The 25,779-nt window shown below is 35.2% G+C and overlaps 1 protein-coding gene across 2 annotated transcripts in view; it reads left to right on the top strand.

Annotated features, from left to right (window-relative positions):
- Window positions 1–24,981, top strand: part of FHL5 (four and a half LIM domains 5) — a 43,307-nt gene extending 18,326 nt beyond the window's left edge. For both annotated transcript variants that reach the window (XM_037842707.1, XM_037842706.1), the window contains 5 exons: window positions 10,025–10,194; window positions 11,019–11,193; window positions 11,934–12,103; window positions 16,542–16,728; window positions 21,355–24,981. In XM_037842707.1, the coding sequence (XP_037698635.1) occupies window positions 10,036–10,194; window positions 11,019–11,193; window positions 11,934–12,103; window positions 16,542–16,728; window positions 21,355–21,518 (855 nt within the window). In that variant the 5' untranslated portion in view covers window positions 10,025–10,035 and the 3' untranslated portion in view covers window positions 21,519–24,981. The remainder of the gene's footprint in view (window positions 1–10,024; window positions 10,195–11,018; window positions 11,194–11,933; window positions 12,104–16,541; window positions 16,729–21,354) is intronic.
- The last annotated feature ends 798 nt before the right edge of the window (window positions 24,982–25,779 follow it).

The following is a 25,779-nucleotide window of genomic DNA, read 5'->3' as shown; positions in this document are numbered from 1 at the left end:
CAATTGAAAGAGTCATGCAGCACTCCCAGATGAGCATAGATGTATTTCTACTAGCTAAGTGAAACTATTTTGAATAACCAGATGAAAATTAAGCCAGAAAGCCCAGCAGAATTTAAAATAAAAAAAAAAAGTGAGCTTTTACATATGTGAAAAAAGTAGTGGTTATAGCATTATTTGCATTTATTTAGAGAAAGTTAGAGATCATGTGTTAGAGATGAAGGGAATCTTAAATATCATTTACTCTGTATCCTCTATTTTAAGACACAAAATCAATGTAATTATTTTACATGGTATTTTCTATCCCCACGAGGAAGAGAAAGCTGTAATCAAATCAATGGAGTATCATATAATTGGCATTTAGAATAAAGGATATATATGGTAATTCAGCTCCCCCAAGTTATGGCATGGAGAAATAAAATTCCTCAGAAACACATTAACATAGAGCCATTATTGGAAACAGGAAGGCCCAAATTACATACTAGTACATTTTAATTCTACCAGAAAAAAGGAAAAGACCTCTCACTTTAAAAACTTGCCATCTATGGTAGGATAGCAATAAGACACGTGCAGGCAGTCTTTGATTTGCCCAGTACTCTGTTAACTGAAACTGTGCATATTGGAACCATGAATTTGTTTTGCACAGTCCCATGGTGACTGACTGTTTCAGAAAGTAAGAGAGAGGGAAAGAGAGAGAAAGAACTTTATTCTCCCCTTCCCCTCTCTTATGTCTACAGTGACCCTCTCAGCCATCAGTCCTATTCTTGAGCCCACAATCATCCCCACATCACCCTTTTCTTGACAACCTCTATGACACCATCATCATGCAAGCCCCTTCCCTAGATACTGCTGCCTTGGTCTGGGTTATTGCCTCTGTTGACACACATAATGAAAGAATGGTTTAATATACACTGCTTCCACTAGTCATTATCAACTTGTTTTTAAAGAAACTTTTAAAAATAAAGCATTACTTTACAGAAAAGAATATAATATGTTGCAAAGCATAAGAAATAACCTGGATTAAGAAATGGAATATTCCCTATATATTCAAAACCCTCTGTATTTCTTCACAATCTCCCTTCTAATTCCAAAAAATAGATAATCCTGAATGTCATCCCGAATTTTGTGAGTTCTTTATATGTTCTGGATACAAGTCCTTTATTGGATAATGGGTTACGATACTTTCTCCCACTCTTGTTTTCACTCTTTTACTGTGATCTTTGACAGAGACTCTTAAATTCAATTACAGTCTAATTCATAAAACTTTCCCTGAATGGCTAGTATTTTTCTGCTTTGTTTAAAAAATATTCCCTTACCTAAAATTTATGAAGTCATTCTATATTTGAAAATGGTTATTGTTTCTTCCTAACCTTGAGATGTATAATCCACCTGGAAATAATTTTTGTATGCGATGTCTTAGTTTGCCAGAGCTGCTATCACAGATATCACACAGTGGGTTGGTTTATACAATAGGAATTTATTGGCTCTTGGTTTTGAAGCTAGAAGAGGTCCAAAATCAAGACATTGGAAAGGCTTTCTTTCTCCCTGAAAACTGTAGCGCTGTGGTGCTAGCTGCTAGCAATCTTTGAGTTTCCTTAGTTTTTATCTCTGCTTCCAGTCACATAATGATGTCCTCTCCTTTCTCACCTCTGTGATTTCTGGGACCTCTTTATAAACTCTCCAGTAATATGGATTAAGAGCCACCCTCATTCAGTTTGGTCACACCTTAACTAAAATTAATGTTTTCAAGAGGTCCTATTTACAGTGGGTTCACACCTACAGGAGTGAGAATTAAGATTAACAAAATTTTTATGGGGTACATCCCTCAATCTACCACAGATGTGATGAATGTTTCATTTTTCTTCCAAATGGATATAGAGTGGACCCAACATTATGTACTGAAGATGTTATTCTGATCCATCATTCATCACTGCTACTAAGGTCATGTGCCCATATATTTGTAGATTTATATCTGGGCTCTCTATTTTTTTTCAGGGGTCTAATGATCTAATCTTGAGTTTAAATCATCTTGTCCATTGCAGTACCTTTATATTGTCTTGATATCTCACTCTTGATCTTTTTCAAGGGTGATTTGGTTATTCTTGGTCCTTTGCATTCCTGTTTAGTTATAAAATCAGCATGTGTAATTCCGCATACCAAAAACAAACAAACAAACAAACAAAAAAACAACCCTGATAGAATTTTGATTGGTTTGTATCTATATAGCAAATGGAGGAAAAATAACACTTTGCAATAGCAAGTCTTCAAATTCATGAAAATGACACATCTTGCAAGTACTTATTTTGGTTTTCTTGATTTTTCCTCAAATATTTATAGGTTTCTACATAGAGATCTCACAAATTTTTATTATTTCAGAGTTTGAAAATAGCATTGTAAATTATATTTTTTAGAATTTTATTTTCTGTTTGTTGCTGTTATATAGGAATGCAATTGATTTTTGTGTATAGATAGACCTTTTATCCAGCAATTTTGATAACTCATTTACAATTTTAACAATTTATTATAGAATCTTTTGGATTTTTAAAACATGCAATCAGATCCTCAATAATAATGGCAGTTTTATTTGTTCCCTTCTGATTCTTATGCTCTTAACCCTTTTTCACAACTTAATGCACAGTTTATAACTTCTAATATAACAGAATAAAGTGGTGATTATGAGTGTCTATTGGTGGTAAACATAGTTTTTTGTCAATCCAAATGTTTTTGTTTTACCTTTATTCTTTAAATACAGCTTCACTGGGTAGATAGGTGTAGGTTTTACTTATTTTCTCTTAGCATTGCTCCTTTCTTTCACTTCTGTTGTTGCTTTTGAGAAATTATCTGCCAATGTAATTGTCGGTGTTTTGAGAATTTGGTTTTTTTCTCTTTGTATGTTTTTAAGATCTTACTTAGCTCTGATGTTCTGAAGCTTTATGATGATGTATATATATATATTGTCCATTATTTATGCTCCTGGAAATTTGTTTTGCTTTCTGAATCTGAGAATTTATACCATTCATTAATTCTAGGAAATTCAATTATATTTCCAATTGTTGCATATTTCTCATTTTCTCTATTTTTTTTTCTGGAATTTTGAAAGGATTTAGCTTAAACTCCTTTATTCTATCTTCCACATTCTTTAACCCTCTTTTATAATTTCTATCTCTTTTTCTCTCTGTGCTGCATTCTGTACTATTTCTTCAGCTCTATCCTCAAATTTATTAATTTTCCCTTCAACTTATTCTAATCTGCCATTTAGTCTGTTTAGTTTTTAATTTCAGTGTTATATTTTCATTTCTATAAAGTCTATCAGTTCTTTTGCAAACCTATTACATTTTAAAAATATATAATAAACTTTGTTATGTCTTAAACATGTTATTTTCATTTATTTTACATTTTGAACCTATTTCCCATGCTTGGAATTGTTTTGTCATTGTTATTTTTGCTTGGTTTTTCCTTGCTACTTTTTTCATTGTTTACATTATAATTTTTTAAATGTGTGAGCTCGTGCTCAATAAAAATTCATCTGTAGGGACTTTTTCAGGTCTAGACTGAAGAGGCATTTTCCATGGAGGATTTTCTTGTGTTTATGTCAGGGACTTCGGCACTACAACCACTTCCACTTTAAACCGAATCTTTGAACTAAAAACTGAGGGTTTTAAACCTTATAGTTAGAATAAGTTCAGGATATAATACCTTGAATACCAAGGTCATCATGGTTCAGAAGTTACCCTTAAGACGGATAACTTCTTCAGAGGGTTTTAACCTTTTTAGTTTCTTGCATTCCTTTTATGTTCTGCCTCTGAGACATTCCCCTACTTCTTGACAGTTCAGCAATTCATTTTATTTTTTTTGTTTGATTTTCATTCCTTATGGTGTTCAGTATATCTACTTTTCTAAACAGTCAGTAGTGAACATCTCTTCACTCACTTTTTAACTCCTTGAAATCTGACATTAGCCAAACTACTCTCCTGAAGGCGCCATGTAGCTCCTTGTTGACCCTGTCCTTAATATTATCAGTCATCTGTACTTGAAGTTCTCTCTTCCCACATTTTTATAAACACCATGATCTTCTACCACATCTGCTGTATCTCTTCCCCATCACGTATTGTGTATTTTCCCACAAGTCCATCCTTGACCTTTTATCACTTCTTTACAGCTTTCTTTGATGCTCTTGTTCAATCTCATAACTTCAGTTACCACTTTATCTCATCAGCTATCAAATATCTCATCTATAGCAAAAATGCCTAAACTTGGTCTAGTGTGATATCTCAATTTTTTTTTTTTTTTTTTTAGACATTCAGCTTGATGTGCCACTTATTTAGTCCTTCAAATTCAGTGCATTTAAATCTGAGTTAATGTTGCCTCCCAACTTGTGTCTTTGTGTTCCCATCTTCTATTAATGGAGCACTCATTCTACCAAGAACCTATATGGGAAATCCCAGCATCACGCTCTTTGCCTCTCAAAGACATTTCTTTTTTAAGTCGTACTGTTTCTTGATTCCCACACACAATCTTGACACATCCCACACAATCCTCTCTTCTCTTTGTCTGAATCAGGCCATCATTACCTCCAACCCAATCACACCAAATGCTTCCATCCTTCCCTGATTTTCAACTTCATCTTCACCCCTCTAATTGGAATCGATCTTTGGCTTCTCAAATTTCCAAGAGTGCATACATGGTTATGCTTTCCTATTACTTGCTACTTGCTCTCATTATCTCTACAAGATTTGAATGTATATGTGTATGTTTTGCATATAATTATGTTAGGGTAAAGTATGATTCATATATTTTATTCTTATTATTTATCTCTTTTATATTTTAAGTTCCTTGATGAAAAAATCTGATTGATTCTCTTATGTATTCCCTAAAACACATAAAACAGCATTTTGTTACATAGGACATACAATAATATATACTGATTAAATGGAATTATTGAAAAATAGGCTCCTAAGTGATTTCCATATCTGTGGTTTATCTACCTTTCAATGCCTTCTATCACTATTTCTAAATTAATTTTCATAAATCTCAGCTCAAAATACATTACTTACCTACTCTCAATTATGAGTTATTATGTTTTCTCTATAGAAAAATGAAAGTTTAACTCTAGCTTGGAACTTAAGCCTTCTGAAATTTGTCTGCAGTATTTACCTTCTCATGCCCTGCAAGCTATTTAGAATTTTTTTTTCTGTTTTCCATGCATGCCTCACATATTCAAGTATAAGTGCCTTTCCTAATTCTGTTGCTCTATCTGGAATGTCCTTCCCCCACAACTCTGGGAAAGGACAAGTTTACATGGCTAAGATCCCGGGCTTCAGTTTCTAACAGGTGTAGGTTGGAACTCAAGACCCAGCATTTTTATCAGCCAAGTGATCTTGGCCTCTCTCAGCTTTGGTTTCTTCATCCCTCAAATGGGGATAATAAAATAGAACTCCTCAGTGGGTTGTTGTAAGAGTTCTGCACTCAGAAAACACACAAAAGTATTGGATACCATTCCTCCTTTTAATATTACTTTAAGGGTGGTAGAAACTGCTGTTTGCCCACCTCAACACACATTTTCTCCTGTGACCCAGAGGTCAGGATCCTGCGGCTGTTGCCACTGATACCATAGCCTCAACTATCTCTCACCTGGGAAAATCCCAGTCCAACAGCAGCAGACACCTGACTTTCATTTCATTTCCAACCAGATTTTCACACAAGTGCTTCTAGTCAGCAGAGCCAAATTTGCATCCTGAACATTGGCTGGGAAAGGGTAATGTTTTAAGCTATCTGACCTCTCCAACTGGAAGAAGGATAGATCCAAGATTGAGAAAACAATCCTCAAAATCTACCCATGACCTGAATGGATGCCACCTTCTCCAAATGATTCCTGAGTTTTTCCTAGCTAAGAGTAGTAGTACTTCCTCCCTTCCCCCAAATTGGTGGTTTTCAACCCTGTCTGGACATTTGAATAACGTAGCAACTGAGAAATACTAAACTGTCCACCCTCACAAATTCTGATTTAATTGGTTTGGGAGGGGTGGCTGCACCTTAGAAATTTTAAAAATTACAATGTGCATCCAGTGTTTAAAACTATTGCTCTAAAAACATATAATTTCATTTGTCCTTATCACCTATTAACTTTGGCTTAGTTATTGTAAAATGTCCTTACTCTTCCTACCAGATAATAAGTTGTCTTAGGATGAGATTTGAGTCATTTAGTTTTATATCCTTCACGACTTCTAGCAGACTACTTTGTAAATAACAAATTCACAGTTATCAAATGCATGAATAAATGAATGATGTATGGTGACTTGTAAACATGAGCATATTAAAGATACAAGGCATGGCATCAAGTGTTTGCTTCCTGCCTGCTTGACATGCTCTCAAATACGTTTCCTGTGAATCTATTAATTCTGCTTAGCATAGTAAAAAATGTAAGTGGGTATAGTGCTTACAACATTAGCCTTCTCATCAATAACTCACCATAACATAAAACTAGACATAAAATTTTTCCTGGTTTTGGAAAACCCTAAGAAGTAGCACTCTCATCTAGAAACAATTATCCTTTTTGAGTAGAAATCTAAAATCTATATAAGTTCCACCATCTAAAGGAGGAAACTGGAGAAACAAAGCAAGTGCATTCATGCCATTGGATTTCTTACCCATTTTATTTGGTTTCATAGGTTCTCTGAAATATCACTGCATCTCTAAATCAATCTTCTAAGACCCAAGTATTCAATGATAAAAATTCTGGGATTACATGTCATATCAATTGCAGAATGACTTTGAAAGAAGTTTGACAAGAATTTCTAATTGATATATCAAGTGAATGAGTAACATTTCTGAGTTCACACATAGACAAATTGAATGCTATCTAATTGGGTACATTAAGATTTCTTATAGCTCATAATTAGAAATCAACTTTGTTCAAGGATTTTAAATCTTTAAAAGCAAAATTTCCCCAATATCTGTGCCAAGCTAACACTCAGGGGAGGTTTCCCGAAATAAGAATGACATAGTCCTTATCTTCTTTCCTACACCTTTACCTGTTAGAGAATGAATAAAATCAGTCATTAGGTTTTTTCTTCTGAGTAAGACATAGAGATTATTTCCTCAGTATTTAAACATATCGACATTAGAGATAGAGAAGAGGAGAAAGTACAGAATGATGTTTAGGAGAGAACAAGATGGTTAAAAAGTGATTATTTTTGATGGAACAATCCATGCTCTTATCTCTTCTGCCTGCCCTTTCCCTTCCCCATTTAGAACTGCTTGTGTTAGAAGTTCAAACTGCTTTAAATAATTTCAGGGTCTTTATAATGAATAGAACCAGCTGAAATCTGTTCTTAACTCAGGACTCACCATTTCCCAACTTCAAATGAGATCCTGTACCATTCTCCTACTTTCTTTTCCCTTTCCTTTCCTGCTAAACCAAGATCCATCTTTCCTTCTTTCCTTCCTTCCTTCCTTCCTTCCACAGCTTTCCAGTAGGTTAACTTCCTTGAAGTCTTTCTAGAAAGTTCTCCTTGTACTCTAGCCTTCATTCTCCTTTCTATTAGTTCCCCCAAGCAACTCTGTATAATTCTAGTGCTATGTGTATATTTATATGGTTATAATACCTTATTTTTAAGAAACAATATTAGGATTTATTTTTATCTCCACAGTTAAATGGTAGATTTCATGAAAATGAGGACTAAATTTCTTAGTATATTTTTCCCAACCAAGAGTAAGAGAGCAAAAATTCAGTTGCTTTTCTTACCTCAAATTATATTCACTGTTACTAAGATAGGAGTTAAGCTAAGAGAACCCAGACTTTTCAAAGGCAGGAAGTTCAAATGTCACTGAGTAGATACTAGATAAATGCTGACATGGCCTAAATGTCTGCACTCAATGTAAAGTTCTATAAATACAAAATCACAAGGTTTTAAGAAACTGTGCTGACTTTGCTCTCACCCTACACAACTCCCTAAAGTTGCTTTTAAAAACAGAATGGAATAAGTAGTGATTTGTCTTCTAGCTGTCACATCTTTCTCCTTTAAAAAAAATAACAAAAAGGTGGTCTATTTTGTCAATTATTTTCCATGGAGCAAGCCTATTTTATGGTTAGGATAGGATAGGGAAAGACCATCTGGTCTTGTATTTATATTTAGACTTTTGATCTGAGGACCAAATGCAGGACCATTATTATAATGTATTGTTGTATTCAACATGTTGTTTAAAATAGGCATAAGAATTATTACTGATTTTGTTTCTTCATTTTACAATCTACTTCACAAAATGGAAGTAATCTATGAGTTGAGAATTCCTCCTAGGCTGTGTTTCATGATTTTGTTACATACATGTAATAATAAATTAATATTAAACATGATAATGGAATTTTCTATTTAAAGTGATGAAAGTTAAAGATACATGCTTTATGATACTACTAAGAGAAACTCTTGATCACTGTAAATATAGATGAAACTTGTATTTTCAAAGTTTTCAAGGCAATCAGATTTATTCTCTTCCTGTTTCCAAGCTCTCAGCAACACTTTGAGTATATTTGTATTAACTAGGAAAAGATATTTCTGTAAAATTAATCAAATAAGGAATTCAATGTTCCTTGCAGATTGTTTTGGCCAGGTTCCATTGAGAACTTTCTGATCTGAATTTTCATCTTTCCTGGGAAAAGACCCACATGTTCCAAATCCTCAGTCTTTCCTCTACTTTCTAGTGAAGGACAATATAGCAAAACTGTAATACCCCAAGTTAATGATGACATATATTCAGCAAGATGCTTTTCTGGAAACTTCATCACTAAAATGAGAGAGACAGAATGTGTGGGAATAATACAAACTATCATTTTACATGCTGTAAAAGCATCATAATAATTAACTGGCCTTCTGATTTTGCTAAAATTAAAACTAAAAACTTCTGAGGGTAGAGAACTAGAAAATATTCATAGCTCCTAACAAATTCCAATAAATCTAACGATGAAAACTTCCATTTTCCAAGGAAAATCAGTGGCACTGCTTTTGATAACAGTGAAAAATGCATGGTCAATGCCTAATTAAGACCTTTTAAAATCCATGTTTTGTTCTAATATGGTTTTCCTAAATTGACAAAATAATCTGTATCCTTATCCGGGCCTTGGCTTTGTGTTTCACATCAGTTTTTTCTTTTGTACGATACTGCAGCTATTACTTATTTTATATACATGTTAGTTTAGCACTAAAGCTTGAAGGAGTCTATAGCTGTTTTCTACCATTGATGGTTTTATCTGCACTTCTATTACTGGGCAATCACTTGACAGTTGTCACAAAGACATGGCATTTGGACTGAATCCTCTACCTTCTAGCTTGCTGTGGGGCATTTAAATGGTGATGCCCAGCTGGCAAGTGGACATACAAGCTAAAGTCGAAAGGTCAAGGCAAAACAAAAAGATTTTGGAGACATCATCATATTTGTAGCGGTTGAAGCCACAGATAAGGCAGATGCCTCAATGGGAAGATATGTGGTATAGGAAGACTTTAGAACTAACAAAGCAGAATCCTCATTGGGTACCCAATAAAGATATGAAGAATGAAACAATGGACTGAAAAATGACAATATGATTACTTTCTATTTAAATTAGAATAAAAAGAACTGTTATAATTTCCATGGAACTTTCCCTCCAGAACTCACCAGCAAAATAGTAAGTGATGACAGTTCCTGAAAGTTCTATCAACAGTTCATATTTACATCCTTGAGGTGAAACCACCCTACTTCAACACGTATCGTACTAATTGATTTCCACATTAGTACGTGATGAATATAAGATGTTTTTCACAACCTGGCTGTTGGCGTGATTCATTTCATTAACAAAAGACAAGGAAACTGACAAGATGAAAGAGTAGCCTTTCCTAAATTACTCCAAGTGTTACCATGACTACAAGTATATTTTCCTTAATTGGAGGTTTTTCTCTAGAACATATTAATTTACTCAAATGCTTGGCTCGTATTGTATTGAGGCTTTATAATTTATAATCAAAAGTTTCCTTTGATATACATGAATCATTCACAGATCAAACCAAAATGACAACTGCTCAGTTCGATTGTCAATGCTGCACAGCATCACTTCTTGGGAAGAAATATGTACTAAAAGATGACAATCCATACTGTGTTTCATGTTATGATCGTATCTTTTCCAACTATTGTGAAGAGTGCAAAGAACCCATTGAGTCAGATTCCAAGGTAAGTCTCATCTCGAGTCACTGAATTATTGTTATAAGCAGCAGATAAATGCTGTGAATATATCTTTTCTTTTAGTGTTGACTCTTATTCTTTCTGTTGTTCTGCTACGGGATGTAAGGATCTTAAAATTTACTCATCAATCAAGTCTCAGGCACTATGCTAGCACTAAGATATATAACATATCCTTGAATCCTTTCAAATGATCTTATGAGGTGGTTTAGTATGCTAAAGCTTGAAGAAGTTATTTGCCCAAAGTTAGACTGCTGAAATACTGAGTTATTTCTGGAATGACAAGGGTATGTAAATGAATACATAAATAGTTAGAGGCACAAAGATTCGAGGTCTGTTTTCTGACCTCAAAACCAGCCTCTTCTCCACTCAACAACTTACACATATAACCCATTCCTCCTACAATGCTCATTATTGTATATTTTTTCATTTTTCCCTTTTCTTTAATTAGGTGATGTTGGATTTTGTTTAATAAAGTATCAAACAGTAATAGGATACTGCAACCTAAAAATAAAAATCATTCTGTAAAAAACTTCATTTGTAGTTTATAGACAAATGTAGGGGAAGGTAGAAGAAACGGCAGAGTCAGTTTGTTTTCCAGCTACTTTTAGTGACCAACCAAGAAAGCCCCAGGCACTGGCTCTTAATTACCTCAGAGTTCTCTCCTTGCTATGGGTTATCACTATCAATGACAACTTCCCCTCAAGCTACCAGCACAACCTACTGGCACCAGGGTCCCGGGAGTGTTCAGTTTTGTCTTTTAAAACTGCTTTGTCCCAAACATATTTAATTAACTTTTATTTACCGTCTCGAAGGATCTCTGCTATAAAGACCGGCACTGGCATGAAGGATGCTTCAAGTGTGCCAAATGCAATCACTCTTTGGTGGAAAAGCCTTTTGCTGCCAAGGATGAGCGCCTGCTGTGCACGGAGTGCTATTCTAATGAGTGCTCCTCCAAGTGCTTCCGCTGCAAGAAGACCATCATGCCTGGTAAGATCCATCACAAGGGCTCTCCAGTCCCTAACTGAAGCTGCAATGGTTTTAAGTAAGCCCAAGCACAAGAAGAGTTCAGCAGCTGACGAAGATTTATCCCTGCTTTTAAGAAAGCCATCATTCTTGCTATCTCTTGATCTCATTTATTGTAGTTTGGAAATAAAAAATAGTAATTCTATTTTGAACAAGTAAGTTACAGTGCTCTGTGTCTTTCTGTAAAAATCTAATTAATAGGAACATTTTGAACCACCACTGAATAAGGATAAAATTTATTCCAATGATACAAATTTCACCCTACATACCTTGTCCTGGGCATAACTGAAGTCAGAAAGAAGGGTTTATCAAAGGAGAATGGGGCTAACTATTGTTTTGTAGCTTGTCACAAACTGGATCGAGGGTTACTTATTATTCCCTCTGAGGGACGACAAGAAGACAAGGGACTATGTAAATCTTTCCAAGTTTAAGCAGTACTTTCACATTTTCAGACTGTAGCTTAACATGAGACTTGAATTGTCAGTGAAATAGTGATTCACCACCATCATGGTTAGTGAACTCTATTAACCTTTTTTTTTAGGTGAATGTTCCTGGAACTAACAAAACAGTGTTTTTCCATAAGGGGACAATTAGTTCATCGTCTTTACTTTAAAAATAATTCTGAGTTATCCAAAATATGTTTGCTTAGACAAAATAAAATTGTGTTTGATTTGTACTAACAGATTCTTACTTTTGGAATACAGGTTCTCGCAAAATGGAATTTAAGGGAAACTACTGGCATGAAACCTGCTTTGTGTGTGAGCATTGCCGACAACCGATAGGAACTAAGCCTCTGATTTCCAAAGAGAGTGGCAATTATTGTGTGCCGTGTTTTGAAAAAGAGTTTGCTCACTATTGCAACTTTTGCAAGAAGGTAAGTATCTCAAGAGGATGAAGCATGTGGAATCTTCCAGACCATTGTGTTTTAGCTGCACCAGTATAAATGGAGTGAACTCATACTATCTCCTCAGATTTGCCTTTACACATTCAGTTAACTTTGAATTCCAACATGTCCAAAATCACCACCTGTCACAATGAGGATGACCGTCTTTTTTTTTTTTTTTCCCTCCTGTTCTTGAATTTCATAAATGGAATTACACAGCATCTAGTCTTTCCTTATAGCTTCTTTCAGTGAACATATCTGTGATATTCTTCCATGTTATTTTGACAGTTCATTCTTTTTCACTTCCATGGAGTATTTCATTGCACAAATATACTGCATTTTATTGATCTATGCTCCCATTAATAAATATTTGAGTTGTTTCCAGGTTTTCTAAAATTCTATTTGCATCCAGATCTACCATGTTCAGGACATTAAAGAGGTGACATTTCTCCAGGGACCCAGAGCACAGAGATTTCAAGGCTGACAGAAACTGCCATCCTGTGTCAATAGGTTTTTATTCTAGCCCAAATGATCTAGGTATTTGCTTAGTCCTTCATCCCATCCTTCCCTTTCTTCCTCATCCTCTCCTCCTCCTCCTCCTTGTTCTTGTATCATCATCATCATTGTCATTATTATCACAGTTATTATTCCCTGAATGTGTACCATGTGCCATAAAATTCCATTGAGACCATGAATTTAATATTCCAAACAGCTCAAGACATTTAATATTCCAAACAGCTCAAGACATTTAATATTCCAGATCCATTCACTGCTGTTAAACAAGAATTTGTGTATGCTAGGAGAGGGCACAAGTCTCTGTGAATACAAAATATTTTGCAGAAATTAATTTTTAACCTATTTAGTGTGACTGTTTCAGAGAAATGTGGATTTGCCTCACAGAATGACTTAGGGAACCAATTTAAGCAGGTTGGTTGACTCCTCATATTATGTAACAGAAATGTAGATGTCTTCTTGGTTTGAGGCTTTTGCATATCTGAAGAGTGGACTAGAAGGCTCAAGAGAGTAACAAGATAATTAGGGAAATTCAGTAGATATAAAGGCAGAAAGTGTGGAGAGAGAGGCATATTCAAAGCTTTGTTGAACAAGACAAAGAGCTTCACTTCCAGATCCAGGGTAACATGTGGACACATTTGACTTGTTTGCCCACTCAACATATATTTTCCAATAGAAAAAGTCATTTTTGAAGTTAAACTTCATCCATTTTTTTTATCCTCTAAGGTTTTATGTGAAAAATCACATTTCTATCACGTTGATGAAGCCTGTCTGAATTCCATAAAATATGTATTGACCTGTGAGGCATCATACATTTAAAATGACACTGTAAATTGTAATGAGAAAGCTGAATCATGAAAACACATTTGATTAGTACAGCAGTTTCTAAACATTTTTTTGTCTATGTACTACTTTGGCAGGTCTCCTGAGACCATTTATAAACTTGTATCCAGAAACTAGAAGTCTTACCACCTTGCTGGACAATTGCATACACAAATACATGTGCATACACACAATGTAATTTTCTGCATGTATTTACAATACCAGTACTGCCTTTAAGAGACATGAATTAACTTTCTTAGGATATAATTATTAAATTGCACTATAATGAGGTCTGGAAAAAAAAGCTGTTAGTCACATGACATGAAACCATCCTATACCTGGAGAAGTCCACTACTCCATCAGAATCCTGACTTAGAAAATGACTTTAAAGCAGCAGTCAGACCCTATGATCTTATGACATGTGAAGTTCAAAAGAAATACTAGAGACGTGCATTTAGAAACAGATACCTGAAATAAAATGGGTAGGTTTATTTCACTGTTTTTAGGAACAGCTAAGTTGGCATTTTTAAGCTACATTTCTTAAATATTTATGCTTAAATATCAGTGAGACATGTGGGAATTATCTTAAAGGCTTCTATCAGACACACAGTATGGAGATTCTTTTGATTCCATAAAGACCCAAAGGAGAATTTCTCTAATACATCAGGGTTGAGCACTGTTGGGGGGCAAAGCATTGGCATTTCCCAGTTTATAGGAGCCTGTAGCTATATTTAGTACATGATTTGAAGTTATCAACATTTTACGAAATATTTGTATTGGGTAGTAGACAGATCATACCAGATTATTTCCTGTTTGATTTTTAAAACCACAGGTTCCTTTAAGGAAAGCTGGATATAAAAACTTCTGGACAAGATGATTTAAAATTGAATTTTTTTTCAACTCCAAAACTAAAGATAAAACAAATAAAATAAGCAAAAACACTTGACAGACCCTTTGAACTTTTTGAATAGATTTATTTTATGAAACTAAAATTTGTTTCTACCAAAAAGCAAATAATTTCAAACTACAAGAGCTTTTGAATTCAAATTCCTCAGAGTTCAGAGTTACATGTATTCTACAATTTGTCACCTGTCATTTACTGAGAACAAAATTATTAGTGCTTCCACTGTGCCAGAGAAGAAACTTGTTCTAAGTCCTGGGATCAATCAGTAGCAAAAGCCAAGCTTAGATATTAGACTTCATCTTAGCCAGCCCAACCTCTTCAAAAGGAACACAATCACATGCAAGCTATATTTAATGTTCCAGAGTTTCTTCTCCCTAATTAAACAGTCTTTGGTGTATATATCATCTTATTTTGCTGTGAATACATTTTTGAAGTTTCAAATCTTTAATCATTTGACCAAACAAATCAAAGAAATCTTGAATTCTGCTGTGAAGACAATAGACATTTGAAGTCAGTAGGGGGTATTTTAAATTGCTTTACTTCACATATACCACTATGCTTTCCATTTACTTATTCAAAGCAGTATATTCTTTTTCATTTAGAAAAAAAATTAACCAACTTTTCTATCAAATATCTTTAATTTCTAAGATATTTGTTTTATGATTAAAAATACCTTTAGGATAATTTTTTCTAAAGCTTAGATCTCAGACAAAACATTTTTGAGTTTGTCAGAAGTAAGGTGGCTTAGGATGAGCTCTACGTTTTCTATATCCAATTAATTTGAGTACAAAGTCAAAAGAAACATCTCAGATATTACACTGCTTAAGTCATTATAAGGCATTTATATGAGCCCATTCTAGGTTCACAGCTTCCAGGAGCTCAACAGCCATAGCTTTGAAAGATGATATGACTTAAAAATTGCTACACAATAAGAGTTGCCTAATAGTCATCCACCTGATTCTAAGTAAACGTACATTAGCCATTTAAAAAGTAGTATACATAGATTAAACTGGTTCAGAAAAAATATATATCTTATGAAGGAATAATAAGCATTTTCTGCAAAACCTCTAGCAAATCATGTCTTGAGATTTAATGCACAAACAATGCCCCTTGCTTTCAGTTCTAAAGGAAAAAAAAAATCGTAGTTGTCTAGGGTACCCATTTGTGCTAGATACAATATTGAATTGCTTTACAAAGTTTTTTTTTGCCTCAGTATGTATTCACTCATTCAACTGCTTTGTCAGCTCAAAGTAATCTTGATTCACTGTTGTATTAATGACTAAGTGTGTGGGCTGTGGAGTCAGACTGTGCAGGGCTGAATACTAGCTCTGCCACTTGATACCTGTGTGAGTGTGGGAACCACTCCACCCCTCTGCAGGTGCCCGTCTGTAAAAAGGGAAGGTAATAGTACCCACTGAAAATATTAAGAAGTCATCCCTTAGCACTAAGGTGCCGAGAACTGACAAAAATGCTTAAGAAATGCTAACAGTTATTAACAAATGATGATGTTTATCTATCCCATTCAGGATTGCTACTGCTGGATATTCTTTGAGCTGGTATACATTGTTAGGCAAAAGTCGGTTTTCTTTTTTTTTTTTCCCCCCCCAGCATCCTTAAAAATCAGACAAAAAATAAGAACATACTATAGAAAATAATCTTAGCTCTAATGGAAGATCTTTGAAACCCAATATGAAAATCAGAAAAGAAAGAACAAGGGAATCAAGAGCCTACTTCTTTTCATCCATCTGCATCCAATATGGCCCTACATCTTTTCCGTTCCATTCTGTAGGAGAAAAATTGGGAAAATTTCTCACCCGTTCTACATAATCCCCACAGCCTTTTCTCGCCAGTTCTATGTAATTCCTATAGTCTTTGCTGTGTTTTCCTTAAAGCCCACAGCACCTGGTGTTCCCAGGTGTTCTCCTACCCACCAAGTATGTACCAGGCTTCCTGCTAAGCCTCTGAGATCAGATAAGTTCAGGCGTATTCAGAGCAGTATACACCCAATCGTCTTTGTAATTCACCTGTTGACTCAAAGGAATCACATAAGCTTTAAAGGAAGAGAACATCCTAACACAAGGGGATAGATCAGCCCAAAGTACCACTTGTGAACCTAGAAGGGAATCACAAAATTCTATGAATTGTCATGGCTCCCAGTGTTATCACACTTTTTTTGTGATTCTTTTGCAGGTGATAACTTCAGGTGGGATAACGTTTCGTGACCAGCCATGGCATAAAGAGTGTTTTCTGTGTAGTGGCTGTCAGAAAGAGCTCTATGAACAAGAGTTTATGTCCAGAGATGATTATCCATTCTGCTTGGACTGCTACAACCATCTTTATGCCAAAAAGTGTGCAGCCTGCATCAAGCCCATTACTGGTGAGTTCTTTCTTCATTTTAATTTTGTCCTACCATAAGACAGTTATGACTGTGTAAAATTCTATACAGTCAATTGATGAAATGCAAGTAAAAAGAATAGATAATTTTTCATTTAGGTTCCTTTTGAGATAAGCATACATGGGAACCCATATGTAAATATAAATATTACACAGACCCCTCCAGGAAATTAAAGAATATAATTTGAGTAGCTAGGGTCCATACAGAGTAATTAAGTACTAACACTAATTGTACTGATTCTATGTAATAGTTCAAGGAAAAGGGAGGAAGAAAGCAGGATGAGCTGAAGTCAGAGAAGACTTAAACAAAGAGGCCTGATCATCAGCCAGACCTTTTCAGATTTGAAGGAGGAAGATGTACTAATAAATCAGAATCCTGCTTAATTCCAAGCAAGGGCCAAGCATCCTTAAAATAGAAAAGGTTTTAATTAAATGCAAGTACTGTATAAAACATCTGAAGCTATAATAATTTGGGTAGCATAGATCAGGAATTAATTAAACTTCATTTTAAGATGCTTCCAGCAAATGTATTATTCTCTTTTTCCTCTATTCACTTGCAATGCATTTTAATTACGAATAGCTGAAAGAAAACAAGACAGCATTCTACTGAAGAAACAAAATACATGTGAAATGAATTTAAAAAAAAAAGACATTGATGGTAAATCAACCCATGTTAAATAGGTTTTCAAGGTTAAAAAAAAACATTACATTTTCTTCAGAGACACTTCTAAAATGCTAATCCTATACTAAAAGAAATGAAACTAGCTTGACACCCAAGAAATGCAGCAGCTATTCTTAAAGGCAATTTATAGTCATTTAATAATGTGGCAGAATGTATACCTAGTCCCCATTCCTAGTATTTTTAGATTACATTCCATTTTTTAGTTCAGTTAATGTAGCATAGAATTAAAGATTATTTTTATCCCTTTCCTCTTCCTTCATCTTCAAATATATCACAAAGTAAATGCATTTCCCAGTGAAAGAGAAGTCTCCCACTATAAATCCAATCTGAGGAGCTTTCACTGATTTACAAAGAAAAGGAGACAGTTACCTTGTCAAAAAGAGTAAGGTCCCGTTTCTCCACACAGGGGCACCATGTTTTTCAGAATCTTGAATTGGTCCACGTAACTACATTCGGCCATCAGGTGTGTTTTGTTCAGCTTGCACATGGTTGGAAGCAACAATCTAAAAATCTATCTCTGCAGCCAAAAGTAAAGAGCCTGCCATGGGTGAGCAGGTGCCCCAACATTTCCAGCAGGGTCACTGTCAGTTGGAGCTGAGCAGCCACACTGTAATACTGGGGTGTGCTCCCCTCTTCCCTACATCCTGTCCCTATCCCTCAGTTAAATCACTTCTGCAGCCCTTGCAAGGACTTGAGTTAATAATCCCAGTCCATCAGACTCCAGAGCCTCTCTTCTCCTGCCTTCCACACAGCTGCCTGTTCCTGCAGCCAAGAGAACTCATCTCCACTGATTTTAGTTAGAAATGGGGCTTCCAGAAATCCGACAGTAGCTGGAGCTCCAAATTCTCCTTAGTAGAATTTGCAATCACAGGACTTTTAATTCATTCAATTTATTCTACAACACAATTTTTTAATTGGGCCAGGAAAAAGAGGTGTTTAATTGGGGATGTATGGACATGAAATAGCTCCAAATGGAGTTTCAAAACCCTCTGGAGTCCAAATAGCTGCTAATGATGCGCAAAGACACTATGAGAACTCTGAACTTGATAAGTTTCAGTTTCAAGATATCACAAATTCATTTGTCTAAGTGATTTTTCTGATGGATTATTACAGGTTAATCATTGAGCGCAGCTTTTTTAGGTTTAGACAAAAAAAAAATCATATTATTCTTCACCAAAACATAATGTTGATCAGGAACAAACAGTTTGACCCCAAAATTAATCCAGATGTGGTATTATGTATATAATATAGAATAATCAGTCTAAAGGGAATTTCTAAAAATTATTTAATCTTCTCCTTGCTCTGAGATTGAGAGACACCAGAGACTGGAATGTCTGTAAAAAAGTTTCAACTCACTTTACTATTTCTTGATCTGATTCTAAATATGTGTGTGTGCTGATTATGTATGTATAATGGCCCTGCAGTAGTGCTTCTTTAAAATTGAGCTGTTTAATGTACCATAAGGAACTCGGATGCTATCATATATTTATCTTCTGAAAGATGCGCATTCATGCAGTGCAAACAATAAAACAATATGTCATCTTAAAGTAGAAATCTATACATTAGATTGTTTTCAAAATACTATTTTATCTGACTAAATCCATCTGTAAGTCACCAGGTATAATTTTTTTTTAAAATCTCATCACAATGAATTTGCCTCATTTCAAAAAACTCCAGATCTACCTCCATTTTTTTTCTCCTCCTCTAAGACGTGATTAATCTCTCAAACTTCCTGGGGTGAACATGCAACCTGATGGTGCGCTGAACCCGGGAGTAAAACTCCTCGGTCTGGCCTCTGTTCCCGATGATTGTGTGACTGTAGGTCGCTGATCTGCTTTCAAGGTCCTCATTTGCCTTTTTGTAAAATTAGAGGTTGAACAGGATCACAGCTCAACTTTTCTTTCCTTTATTTCAAGTAAAAAGAGTCTCAAATGTTGCCATTTCTTCAGAAAGAGACACTAACATTCCTGTTTATATTCTTTAAAAAAAAGATAAACTCAAACTTAATTGGATGAGGTTAAGCACATAGGCTCTGAAGCCACAGGGCGAAGCTTGAATCCCAACTCTGCCACTTATCGGCTGGGTGACCTTGAGCAAGTTGTTGAACCTCTCTGTTCCTCAGATATTGTCTGCAAAAGGGGGATGTAGATATCTGCTCCATGAGGCCGAAGTGAGGGTTAAATGAGGTAATGTAAAGGCATAGAAGCGTATCTGGCTCATAGTCAAATCCTCAACAAATACTGGCCCTTATACTACTGGTGTGTTAGAAATAAATGAATCCAATCAAACAGGTGACAGAGAGCTGGTTCCTGGATGACTTTCTGCAAATGACTCCCATTATATGAGGGGGTAAACACATCCAAAAATGGAGCAATTTACAAACATCTCACATGGTGGGTCAGGCAACCCTGCTGCCAAATGTTTCCATTTTTTTCTTCAATGTAAAATTCTAGACTTTGTAAAAGTTTTTGTAAAATTCTAGATTAAACTTTTCCATTTGCCACTTGTACCAAAGCTTACTAATAAAATTAAAAAAAAACCTCATGAACATCAAAATGCTAGATGTATAATAATTAGTTTTACAGATTGATTTATGTATATTCAGAACATTATCCCTACCATCAATTTATTAATGTTTGGAATAAAAGCAAGAAAATTAATTGGTTTGCTATTGAGATATGCTTATTAGAAAATAATGATGACAGAATCATAACTAAGCAAACCATAAGGTTAATCAGGGAAATTAGAGGAATTTGATGCAAATTTCCCTATGAACTACTACATTGTACATAAAAACATCAGTAAGGTTTCTAGGATGGAAACAAAACTTCATTCACACTTAAGGATAGTTTATCTGAAATAGAATGCTTATTCACCCTTTTCACTTCACCATCCTAAATGGAATATTTGGAAATTAGATGTGAACCAGCAGATGAGCTATTTTAGCCTTACTCTTTGGGTGAAAAGCAAATGACAGTAAGTCCATGGCACTAAAGATCACTTGGAGAAAATTTTGCATATAAATAAAGACCTAAACCTAAGGCATCCCAACCCCTTTTCAGTCCCCATATCTTTTTTCCTTTTCTACAACTCCTCGAAATAAACTCCTTGAACTGCACCACGTGATCATATTAGGGAGAGAAGGTTTGGAGTCTCAATGAAGACTCAATCCCTATCTTTCTTAGAAACCTTCAAGTTGAAGGGTCAGGAGGCTGAAAAGGAACTTCTCAGAAACTGATTGTTGGATAGCAAGGCCTCACTGTCCAGAGTGATCAGACTCACAGACCTTCATCACAATCTTGGATGAAGTTGTCTCTGGGAAAGATAATGAGGTCATCAGTTCAGGATAGCTACCAGATAGTCTAGATACAGTTCTGTATTTTGGGCTTTTGAAAGTTTCATCCTGAACCACAAAGTCAGTGTGCTGAGTAAACCAACCATGGAAAAAGAGGGAAGAGAACTAAAAGTTACTAAACACACTAGGCCAGGAAGTATACATTTGTTTCATTTTATCTTCATTTTACAGCAAAGAAAACTGGAGATTACACAGAGAAAAAGGGGAAAGATATTCATACTTAAAGATCTTTGAACTTAAAACCTATACCCTCTTTTGCACTACATTAAACTGTATTTCCTTATCTGTATTAGGCAATCCTACATGTGGTTGGTGTATCTAGATTCTACGTACTTCTGTAGATGATGGAAGAACTTGACTGGGAATCTGTAGGGTCGCATAGAAGGAATGAATGGCAGCTGACAGGCCCAGGTGGAGACAAGGGCCGGAGACAGCATTTTTTTTTTTAAGTTACTTGCCTTTACAGTGCTTGGTTCCCTGCTATTTCCCGAGCACCCAGAAGAATGCCTGGTAGAATGTTAAATCTACTTGTCGAAAGAACAACATATTCTTTTCCTCCAATTCATTTATAGGTCTCAGAGGTGCAAAGTTTATCTGCTTTCAAGACCGCCAGTGGCACAGCGAATGCTTTAACTGTGGGAAGTGCTCCGTGTCCTTGGTGGGTGAAGGCTTCCTGACCCAGAACAAGGACATCTTCTGCCGCAAATGTGGCTCAGGGATGGACACTGACATCTAGGAGATGGCTCTCCCCACCTGGGCTCCATGTGGCCTTCGTTCTCACTAAACCAAGAACGCAGTTGAAGTAGTTATTTTTTACTTAAGTTTTAGTAACAATTAATGTAGAGTTTATAGCCTAAGAGTTTTTGCACACTTTCAGATTGAATTGTATTAGAAGAGCTAACAAAAGCACAGTTCTAACAGATATGAATATATTCTAAAACATAAGGACACTTATCCTTTTAAGATCTTGCACTCTGCTGTTAGAAACAAAGGACAATATTTCTTCATTGGAATCAAGCATATGACCTATACCTAGGAGCTATGGATGTTATTACAAAAAATAATTTTTTTTCCAAAACTGCAAAGTAAAAGACAAACTAAGATACCAAATTAAGAGGCTTACATAAGACTAATGTTTGCCCTCCTGGCTAGCTAGTTATATATACATATGGTAGGGAACAAAAATGATCAGGGAAAATTGATTAACATTCATCACACTTAGGACTCCTGTCATTTTCATGATTCTTTTATTTTTCACGCCTATTGGCTTTGAAGTGGAAAAAGAAGCTGTAATTTGCCCACATCCACAATGCTTCTGCAGCTGGTTGATTCTCGTGTTTAAACAATGGAATCTGAGCATTGTGGTCACTGTGGTTTACTCTCTGCACAGGTATAAAAGGGATCATTTCTACCCAGGGATAGTCAAAGCATGGGTTTCAGCATATTTTGTATTAAATGCCTTTTCTAAGCCCACAATGATTTTTCTAATTGTTACAGATTCCAGGAAGCAAAAGTCTATTCTTTCAAGTGAAGCTAACCAGGATAATCATTGTCCCCAAAGGCAAACCTTTAAAGTAAATAGATCATTAAATCATCACTTCTGGAAATGAGTTTTAGGGAAGGGATTGAGTGTAGGAACATGACTTTCACCCAGATATCTGAAGGTATAATAGAATGCATAATTAGCTCTGAGCCTCATGCATTCTGCCTTCTAAAATTTACATTGATGATTAATGGGCAGACATAAAAGTGGGCTTTAAAGAAACCTAGTAATAATAAGAACCAAAAAAGAATAATTCACTGCTGATAATTCAGGACCCACAAAGCAGCACAAATGAGCAGTGTGGGCTGGAGATAACCCCTCCCACTGCTCGTCTGCACCTGTGCCATCCACCTCACCCCAGAGACTCACTGTGTTTCACAACCTAGAGGTGGACGCCTAGCCCAAAGCAGCCATCCTACAAATAAGTCAGTGCTTCCTGGCCACAAGGAAAGTAGTAACAGCCTCATATGCTTGTCTTTATACATGTATAAACCACCAGACACTAAATGATGATGACTCCACCTATCTGCCCCTGGGCAGTATTAGCCACATTATGAGGGACAAACAGACCCTGATGTCTGTGGCTAGTCATTCCCCTTGGTTTTAGTGTATCTTGTGTGAGGGTAGGAGGTGGTCAGGTGAAGAAACCCACATTTTGCAAGTGTCTACTCCCAGATTATTCCATAACATTAAGGGTTCTGATGGAAACCAAATTTTATGCTGTGGCTGATTACAATGATTAAAACAGCATCACAGGAGATTCAATTAAAATTATGTAAACACAGTTTTTCAAATAGTTTAAAATTCAGAGACATTTGGAGAGGCTAACAATTTAAAGATGCTAATGAAAGGTCAGGCTACATAGAGAATTTGAAATATATAATTGTAGTTTTTGGATTAATAGTGCCAAAGTATTTGCTCACATTCACACAGCGAAATGTAGGAAAAACAAGCCATATGTTTTCTTGCATTATTTGAAATTGCACATGTGGAACTAGAAAATAATCATGTAGCTACCTATTTAGAAAATCAAGTCATTCTGAAGTCTGGATAGATTTACAACATGAAACATTTTCTCAGCTAGTCAAATATAGACAGATATGTAAAAGGTAATTCTTAATTAACCAACTGGTAATGTTTGAGGCATTTTGCTGCCTGTGGGAGTGACCAAGCACATGCTCAGATGAAACACATGCTGGGTTCAATCTTTACAATTAAAATTCACAGAATCATTTCCTAGATAGAGATCTTGATAAGTGTAGTTTAGAAAATAAAGTTTCATGTAGAAATAGTATAACATTTAGAAGGTGGCTTAGTCATCCAGCATTAAACATGTGCTATGCTCAAGTTAGAGTTCACCTGTTGAGGTTCCGGGGTGTTGGGAGGGCCGACCAGGACATGGTAATGTGGGTGGCCCAGATGCAGAGACCCTGCTCTAGAGCTTAAGTGATGTTCCACCATGGGCATAACACACATATATACAAAACAACTCAAAATGAGATACACGTAAAGATAAAAGTAAAAATTATATACTATAGTTGGTTTCAGCTTGGTCAAGAGAAAATCTCTCTAAGCAACATATCCAAAGATGGAATGAAAGGGCAGCCTCAGGAAGCAGTGGGCTCCCCGTGATTGATGGGGTGACACCTGCACAGAAAGAGAAGCAGTTAGAAGCAAATCCTGTGTGTTAATAACAACCAGATGGCTTGGAAGAAGCAGAGAGACTGTGACAGAGCAAGAAGATAAGAGATTGCTGAAATAGAAAGGGTCCATTGAAGGGAAAATATTAATCCCTAGTACAAAAGGTTAATACTTGATTAACAAGCAATAGAAAGCTACCAACTGTTCTTAAATAGAGGAAGAAAGTTTTAAGCCAGTCGTTTGAAGAAAATTGTGCTAATTTTGTGTGGAACAGAAGGGAAGAGGGCAGGGTCCCAAAGGTTAGATCTCATACTGGAGTAATAAGTTTGGTTAGTGGCTACAGAAGCTGAAAGAAGAAACTATATGCATTTTAGGCCAGGAGTTAGATTTGTTGATACAAGTGAATATACAAGTCAACAAATCAAAATATTTTATGTTGGATAGTAAAGATGGCAAAGAAAAAAGCAGAAAAAAATCTCTGCTTCAATGATAATGGAATGATTCCCAAGGGTTCAGTTTTCTCTAACAAAGTCACAAAAAATGTCATATCTGGGCAATCTAGCTCCATTAGTTAAGTGAAATATTATAGTAATAATCTTATATAGTTACTATAACTATGAAAAAGAAACATCTCATTAGACATTTAGTTAAGAGATGGGCCAACTATTGTGAAAATGTTTAACACTGATCACAAATGGCATTGATTAATAATCACTACAAAATTCAGGACTATAGTGAAAAATCAACCCAAAAACATGTGCCTCATGATGGTAACACAATTTTTGAATTTAATAAATAAAGCACTTTTTACTCTCTTTGGTGTATTGATAATAGTTCATATATTTAAATAAAATTATTATTACAAATACTATGTTTTAACATCTTTAGTTGAGCATATAAATTATTCTCAAATACATTTGTAGATGGATGTTCATTATTGCTATAATACCTATTTTTGGCTTGTTTTACAAATTGTAGTTTTCATTAGTTTCTTATACTGAATAAATTTGCATTTTACAGAGTATATCTTTCTCACTTTGTTTTTAGAGAATTTGTTTTTACATTAACTATGCAGTGAACGGAATAGGTGTAGAATAACTTTTGTGGTATTTCTAATTTTCTTATCTAATGAGACCTGATGACTTTTATCTTCTTGTCACATCCATTTTTACAACATCTAAATTAGCTACATATTCAGATACACTTTCAGGGACCTTATGTAACATAACTTAAACATATTTTATCTAACCCAAGCAGTAATACCACTCATATTAAATGAGGCAAAACACATCTGTGCTCTTTCTTACAGTGATAAAATTTTAAAATATTCCAACCTAAGAAGAATTATTTTATTTCTAAGTATCATTTCTGTGATTCTCTAGATAGTCTATAGGAAATAACTTACTTCAATTGGATTTTCCTGCTTTGACTGAGATCATCTTTTGCTGCCTGCTTATTTAATCTTATTTAATCATTTCTATATTGAAGCAATTGTTAAAATGTTAATGGTTTCAAACTCATTTATTCTATCTAAAATAAAATTTATGTCTGTAACACAAGCCTTCACAAAACCTTAACCCACACTACAAGCAGCATTATATTAGATTCTGAATTCATTTAATGTTGGAACATATTCCACAAAGAAATATTTGGAAGATCACCTCTCACCAAAGATTTCTGGTTCATTTCTTAAAATCACATAGTTTTGAAAGATAATGAAAATATTTTGGGTCCTCAAAAGATATACTCAATGTCTTAGAGTAGTATTTTTTCCAAAGGTAAAGAATATCATTAGGTATTATACTTTCTAGGA

Source organism: Choloepus didactylus, chromosome 7 (genome assembly GCF_015220235.1).
Source record: "Choloepus didactylus isolate mChoDid1 chromosome 7, mChoDid1.pri, whole genome shotgun sequence".
NCBI lineage: Eukaryota > Metazoa > Chordata > Mammalia > Pilosa > Megalonychidae > Choloepus > Choloepus didactylus.
The sequence above is the reverse complement of the archived record's forward strand: the minus strand, read 5'-3'. Positions and strand labels throughout refer to the sequence as shown.